Below are 7,462 nucleotides of genomic sequence, written 5' to 3'. Positions count from 1 at the left end.
CCGTACTTATGCGATAGATTCTAAATTTAAATCATACCTACGTAGGTAAAACAGAAAGATTGAAACATGCACAACCACCAATGTAGTGAGGTGCTAAATAATCATGTCAATAAATTTACACTTGAAACTGCAGCATAGCGGTTTACTATCTTGTACGTCAATAAAATCGTGGCAGCCTAACTCCAAGCAGATATCTTAAGAAGTGATGACAGACACAGACACCTACTTGTCTTACTTACGCAGATTCGCGAATAATTATATTTGATGCAAGATGATAAAATTAGAAAGTTACGCATAAATATTCGAAAAAAGATGAATCAAAAAAATAATCGCCTAATGAACAAACCACAAGATGAGAATTGACTGTCAAAAATTTAATTTTAATTAATGGGCGGTTAGTTTTAAAACAAACTCGCGAGTAGATAAAATAATAAATTGTAAGAAGACCGGTTATTAGGTCTGCAAATTACATAAGTCCGAGAATCTCGTACTTATCTATATCGCTAATTTGCGCAGATTTATGTTAATTTGTGACATCTATCAAGATGAGAAATTCAGTTTAGATCGTCGTGTGATTTTTATCAAGTAGGTACCTACTCATAAGTGCTCGGGTATAAAGTTTTATCAATTTCATGAAAACGAAAACCTTAATTCGTTATGTACAGTTTTTTATTTTTATTTACTCGATGCACAAAGTTACAAAATACAAAAATAAAAATATTTTTCAAATTTTTATTCCACGAATTGAAACGTTTTCCAAGAAATTTGATGCGATTAGAATTTTATGGCAGAGCTTATTCAAATGTTTACATATGTACATAAGTTAGAAGATGTATTGGGTACTTTGTTGATAAATTCATTTTAATTTGAACTGCAGTTGAAATTTCTGGATGGATATGCATCTCTATTTTTTTAAATACAACCTGATCACATTTTCACTCTAAATTGACTCAAAATTCTTAAAATCATTCCGCAGTATTTTTTTCAAAAAATTGTATGCTGTAAAAATTGTCTATCAATATTCCCCTAATCTACACTAAGATGTTTCAAGTTTCATCGAATATTTTTCAGTTAACTCTTCATTTTACTGCTGTATAGTTTCTTAAGTGAAAAAAATAAGTAGCCTGAGGGGGAAAAATTTGCAAACAACTGCTTGGGTGCCAGAATGGCCAATTCATAAAAACACCTTCGAAGCCAGACTCGAAAAAAACTAAAATTAAATTATTAAAGAAGATATAAATTATGATTAGCGTGCAACCATCTTTCAGAAATTAGCTTTATCTATCTACACTTGATATTAAGTATATCCAACACTTACCAACAAAAAAAAAACCATATCAAATACCAGTTTTTGCAATATTGATCAATTTATCATGCAAATATGAATCGTAGATATTTGAACTGAAGACTGGGTAAACAAAAACACTCGTATAGTAAACCAAAATCGAAAAATACATATTCGAAACGAAAAAATAGACAACTTTTCACTTTATAATCGTGCAAATGCAGCGAATCGTGCCGATAGATGCCTATTTTGTTCGCAACTGAGCGAATTACCACTTTGTAAACATCTTTAAAAGTACAGTGTCAAGGTAATTCAGTACCTACCGATTCCTGCGGATTACTTATTCACAATAATAGATCCTGTTTATCTCGCACGATCGCTTATTTATTCGGCACGTTTGTATTGGTCATTCACATCTTTCAAATAGGTACCTATGAAAAAAAAAATCAGGAAAAATACTGAGACGAATAAAAAATTAATTAATGCGAAAATTTGATGTTAACAACCCTATCGAGTTTATTTAAGAACGATTATAGTAAGTAGTTCGTTAACTTTTATACGTGTTTGGTAAAGAAGTAAACATATTTTTTTGCTCGTGTTCCATGCAGTCAATTTCTTTTCATTGTTTAATTTTAAATCATGTGATTAGATGGATTAGTTGTGATTCAGTTTTTAAAATCGTTATACTGTAATGAATTTAAAAGAATAAACATTTTTTTTTTATAAAAAAAGGTATATAAAAAATTTATTCATAAAGTACATAGATCAATTTTATAACAAAAAACTTAAATAGTAATATATCACATATGAAAAATAATTCGACATTTTACACGTAAATAAGCAGGTACTGAGTCGATATAAATTACAAGAATTATTTAGGAAGCATGAAAGTTAAATAGGTAACTTGGTGACTCGTGAAATCCACTCGGTGAATTCAGCCACCCTCGTATAAACGCCAGGAAAATCAGGATTTGCACATCCCACTCCGAAAGACACAACACCGGCTAAATAGTGAACAGCTCCAATTGGGATTATCAAAGGACCACCGGAATCACCCTGTTGAAAAAAATGCGTTTTGAAAATTAATACTTAAATTCAATATTGCGAAGTCAAAATTGACCTATGAGGTTTTCAAACTCACCCTGCACGAATCTTTGCCATCGCCGCCAGCGCACAGTACACGATGATCGATGACAGCTCTAAAATTTGCATAATCAGCTGTACATCTTTCATTGTCGACTATATCGATTTGAGCTTCTTGCAGGATTGGTGAAAGTTCGCCTTGAAAACTGAGTCTACCCCAGCCGGTGATGAAAGGACGTTTATTTTCGTAAAATCCATTACTTCTGAATCGCTGAGTACCACTTAGGACGCAAAGTGGTCGAATTAAAGCTGAAAAAAGGAAGAATGAATATTTTAAAATATAAAATATCTAATTTGAAGGGGGAGGAAAAAGAAGAAGAGGTGAAATGAAACGTTAATAAATGATTTTTTAAAATGGAAAATAGGTATTTTGATTGAGGTTGCATACTTACAAGTAAAAGTGACAGGGGTTCTTAAACGTACAAGTGCAAGATCATTGGTTGTTGGACGAGTAGTGTATTCAGGGTGTAAAATGACTTCACGAACAGGTACATCGATGGGGCTGGCTCCTTCAGTACTATCGTTCAGATTTAAATCTCCAAGACGCACCGAAACCCTGGAAAAACATGGAGAAAATTAATTATTATTTATTTTATTCCTTTTATCATTTTATTCCAGACTTGATACAGATTATGTAGAAACTAAGTAGGAACCTATTTAAATATGTACCTAATTTAATTAAAATGCTTTGAAAATTTTGTCCAGAAATTTGTTCTATTAGAATATTTCTCTATTTTTTAAAAAATAAAGTAAAATGTTGATTTTTGACCTGAACTATATAATTCACTCTCAAACTCCCCATTCGACTTTTTTTTTCAAGAAAAAATGAGTTGGGAATTAATTTGCTTACAGTCGTTATCGCAGGTGCCCTCCACAAGAACTAGTTCTTATGTTAAGTCTTTTAATTTCAAGTCTCAAAAAAATGATACGATTACATTTTAAAAATTTTAAATTAGAGATGTAACAATTTTTTTCAAAAAATATTCAGCAAAATGCGGGAAAGAGGGCAATGTAAATCGTGAAAAATTCAACTAGTGGCCCTATCAATTTATTTGCAAACGTGATTTAATCTGAGAACCATTAATACGATTTTGAAAAAAAAATACTAGATAGTAATAAAGCTAACTCTGCACAAAAGCTTGTGGAAAGAAGCATTCTACGAGCTTCAAAGTTTTTTTGAGAATAAAACATTTTTTTTTATTTTAGAAAAAAATCAAACAAAGAAAAACCAATTTCAAGCGATGAAAATTGCAAAAAAAACAGAAAAAAGTTTTTAAAAAATAATTACTTTTCATTTTAGGAATTGCTGCTTACCTGCCCAAGGAATGAAAATCAAAAAAACTCATCTTCTCTTCCCCCTCCCAATAATTTTCTTTGGATTATATTTCTTCGAGTAGGTAATTCAAACAATACCAGTCTATCTCAAATTATTTCTTTCATAATTATTAATTTTTTGCTAAAATGTTCTGAAATTCTCGAAGTGAATAACTGAATACCTACTTACGAATTTTCTTACTAATCATGGTCGTGGAAGGAGAAGGGGAAAAAAGCAAATTCGCCCCTGGCTCGAATTCTCTACAAGAATTAAACCTGGAAAATTTGTTCTTCAAGAAAATATTTTATGGAGGGAAGGAGGAAAGATTTCTCCAAGCCTATTTTGGCTCCCAACTGATCTGATGGTAATGTCTGATTGGGCATTAAAAATTTAAAAAAATCGACTGGCAATTAAAAATTTTTCATAGCATTTTGAGGCCCACTTTCAACACTCACTTTCAACACTAGTGACTACATAAATAAGGAAACGAAAGGCCCGGCACCTTCCCTCTCTCCCCTAAAAAATTCAGTAGGTGATCACCTCAAATTCAAAACATTTGCAAAGAAAAGATATATAGGATTAAAAATCTAAATGAGCTAAAATTGTAGGCAATTGAATTGGGGACTTTTAAAAATTCCTTGAAACGTGTATAACCATATGAAAATTTTTAGATCAAGTTTCTTTTCCATTGTCTAAAGCTTTAAATTCATTATAAAGCCCCTCTCCTACTCCACAAATATATTTTCAGACTCATCATGACGACCAAAAACATACTTTTCAAAACTAGAGAGGAGAGATGGGGAAGGTGGAATTCTAAAAAAAATGTTCAGACTGCTACAAGTTGTGCAGTCATATTTTGAAAAAATTGAAAAAAAATTGTCGAATTGAATCGTGAAAAAAAATTAATGCTTCATTTATTCAAAAATGGTGAAGTGGAGCTTCAAATTAAATAGAAAAACCAAAAAGTGATTAGGATTCAAACATTTTGCAAAGTTGGAGCAATTCAATTGAATATTTCTCGTCATTTTTACAGCTTTTTCAAAAAAAAAAAATGTTTTTGGTCATTTATATTATAAGAGACTCAAAAAGATGGGAAAATCAGAATATAACCAAAACAGTTGCTTAGTTAAATTGAATTTTTATTTTTATTTTTTTTTGCAAAATTACCATTAAAATCCTTATTTTAGGAAGTGAAACAATTTCTGAAATCTTAAATTGTGAGATTTGATTTCTGCCTGCGAACGACCTCGTGGTCTTTGTAAGCTCTTTAACTTGAAAAAAAAATGAAATATTTTTTTTCAAATATGAGCTCAACTATGGTGCTCCAAAGAATAATGAAAAAAAATCAGGAAAAATGGTACCTAACATTTCATCAAATGCCCTAATTAAATTCAAAAAACCAAACTGTTAAGTAGGTAACTTACAAATTAGATGTTTCATCAAAACAATGAGCAGCTGTAATGACCCAATCTTTTGAAATCAAAGTACCACCACATCTGTATTTCGGTTGAGCATCATGAAAATCAGTTTTGGAACGATAAAACAACGCTGCCATCCATGGCCAATCACCTAAAAATCATAAAATAAACCAATATTACTCAAAACTGCTACTCAAAGGCCATCCTTATTGAATATACCTTTAGGTAGGTAATCAGAAAAGTAGCTAAGTACCTAATTCAGCATTTTTTCCAGCAGTTATTTTAGTAACCAATCTACTCGATCTTCCACATCTGGAATAATCGTTTTTCACGGTCACTGAAGTTGCAGGTGTCGTTGTTTGATCCGGCTCCACAGGCTCGTCTACAGGAATTCGAGGAGTCAATATATCACCCGAGTTTCCTGGATCTATGCTTTTAGCGCAGCACACCTTTGGGACACCATTTCTCGGATCCCTTCCGCATAATGATTTCCTCAAATAGACTCGGATCGGCTCCTCCGAACGATTCACCAATGTCAACAGTGATTGGCAATTTCTAATGAAAACGCACGTACCGAGTTGATTATCCGGGGTGTAGCAGGTTTCGGGTTCTAGATAGGATTAAATTAGGTAAAATATTAAATGATAAATTTTTCATCTTTTTACGTGGTTGGTAATAGGTAGCTAATTAAAATTTAAATATACGTACCACTGGTGGTAGTAGGAAAAAAATTACCAGCTCCTCTGAGAACTCTTTGGTGCTCCAAGCTACCCAGAGAAATCGCACCACTGTATCTTAAAATTGCGATAAACAAGTAATAAAACAGCATTTCAAATTTGTTATCTGCAAAAAAAAAAAAATCACTTTATAATGTGAGCAAGTATCATTTTAGAACGCCAACATCGAAGTGTTCAAATTGATTTTTTTTAATCTCCTATGGTTTTTAATGAAATACCTAAATTCGACTAGACAGTTGGACAGGTATCGTGGACCTGTCTACATATTTTCCAAAAACTCATTACCGAATACTAATTCTATGCGAAAAATTTCGTTATAGGGATTTCCAACAATTATATTGAAAATGAAAAAAAAAAAGGAGAAAAATAACAGCTATATTTTCAGATAGGTATAATAAAAAATATGTAGAGCTTTACATACCTAAACAGATGTAGTAAATATTCGATATCAAACCAGAAAATGATTCTGTAACAATACAAACACGCGATTTCGCTGAAAGAACAAAACAACAAAATTGTAAACAATAACACGGCGGATGTTACTAAAACACTATGTTTACTCGACGAATATATCCCAAAGACTACCGGCTAGTTAATGATTTTGTCTCGATTTATATATGATAATATATCACCACATAGATTATACCTATACAACAACGATACTATCAAAATTTGAATGAAGATTCTCACGTGCTTCGAGTCCATCAATTCCCCCCTCCCCTTCGTTGACCGTGCGGTCATTTCCACACTTCTCTCGTACCTATTTGTGTTCAGTAATATGGACAAGACCTGTTTTTGATCTTTAAAGACATCGCGTATACATAGAGTGTGGAGACTCGATTTTGTACGTCATTTCTGTATTTCCTACCTGGCATTAATCAAGAAGTACGTGAGTTTTAATTATATGTATTATAAGTTCACGTTTTACAATTTTTTCAACCGTGATGAACGGTTTGAAAAAAATTTTTTTCAGAATAAAAACAGGTTTATAGAAATTCAGGTAGGGTTTAATTGTCTTTCGACTGGTATATAAGAATGGTGTCTTCATGTTTAAAAATAGAAATGACAGAACGTGAATCATTAAAAATAGGGAATTTTCTCAAATCTTTTATCTTCTTTACCGTTCAATCTCAATTTTTTTTTGCGTCAGTGTTGGTTTTTGACGAAATGCAGCCGATTATATTGGTAATTTGCATTTTAATCTCAGCACACTATATACATACATAATATAGTTTTATTTTATCTCATTATAGAAGAGAAGAAAGTTATTTTAAAATATTACAAATACTCGTATACTGTATTATTGACGTCAATTTCAAATGAAATAGATAGCGAATAGATGATAGATATTATACAGGTAGGTAGGTCTAGGTACTTACCATCAAAGATTAATTATACATTTGGTGGCTTGACCCAAAGTCAAAAGTAGCACGAATGAATTTTTTTAGGCGATAAAAAAGTCACAATTTTCGAACATACATATTCTTAGATCCTACGTAGCGAATATAGTGTGAATCTTCGAAAACACGTACAACGTTACTGCATGGATTTTCGTCGAAAAAAA

The 7,462-nt window shown here is 31.8% G+C and overlaps 1 protein-coding gene across 2 annotated transcripts; it reads right to left on the bottom strand.

The window, feature by feature from the left end:
- Positions 1 to 1,993: 1,993 nt before the first annotated feature.
- Positions 1,994 to 7,442, bottom strand: LOC135846040 (venom protease-like). Of its 2 annotated transcripts, XM_065364994.1 has the most exons (8): positions 7,278 to 7,442; positions 6,320 to 6,391; positions 5,870 to 6,004; positions 5,415 to 5,771; positions 5,168 to 5,312; positions 2,821 to 2,984; positions 2,427 to 2,677; positions 1,995 to 2,341 (listed from the first exon to the last, which is right to left on the bottom strand). In XM_065364994.1, the coding sequence occupies exons 3-8, from the start codon at positions 5,988 to 5,990 to the stop codon at positions 2,177 to 2,179; spliced, it is 1,203 nt and encodes a 400-aa protein (XP_065221066.1). In that variant the 5' UTR covers positions 5,991 to 6,004; positions 6,320 to 6,391; positions 7,278 to 7,442; the 3' UTR covers positions 1,995 to 2,176. The 2 variants fall into 2 exon arrangements, with proteins under 2 accessions (XP_065221067.1, XP_065221066.1); XM_065364995.1 differs by lacking the exon at positions 7,278 to 7,442 and having other exon boundaries at positions 1,994 to 2,341; positions 6,320 to 6,435.
- Positions 7,443 to 7,462: the final 20 nt, after the last annotated feature.

The sequence above is a fragment of the Planococcus citri genome, chromosome 4 (assembly GCF_950023065.1).
Source record: "Planococcus citri chromosome 4, ihPlaCitr1.1, whole genome shotgun sequence".
NCBI classification, from domain to species: Eukaryota; Metazoa; Arthropoda; class Insecta; order Hemiptera; family Pseudococcidae; genus Planococcus; species Planococcus citri.
The sequence above is the reverse complement of the archived record's forward strand: the minus strand, read 5'-3'. Positions and strand labels throughout refer to the sequence as shown.

Excerpts from the sequence above, each read along its gene's own strand:
- LOC135846040 (XM_065364994.1), bottom strand. The coding sequence starts at position 5,990 with ATGCTGTTTTATTACTTGTTTATCGCAATTTTAAGATACAGTGGTGCG. Across the intron at positions 5,772-5,869 it reads TTTTCCTACTACCACCAGTG|AACCCGAAACCTGCTACACC; the intron begins GTACGTATATTT and ends AATCCTATCTAG. Across the intron at positions 2,678-2,820 it reads AACCCCTGTCACTTTTACTT|CTTTAATTCGACCACTTTGC; the intron begins GTAAGTATGCAA and ends TCCTTTTTTCAG.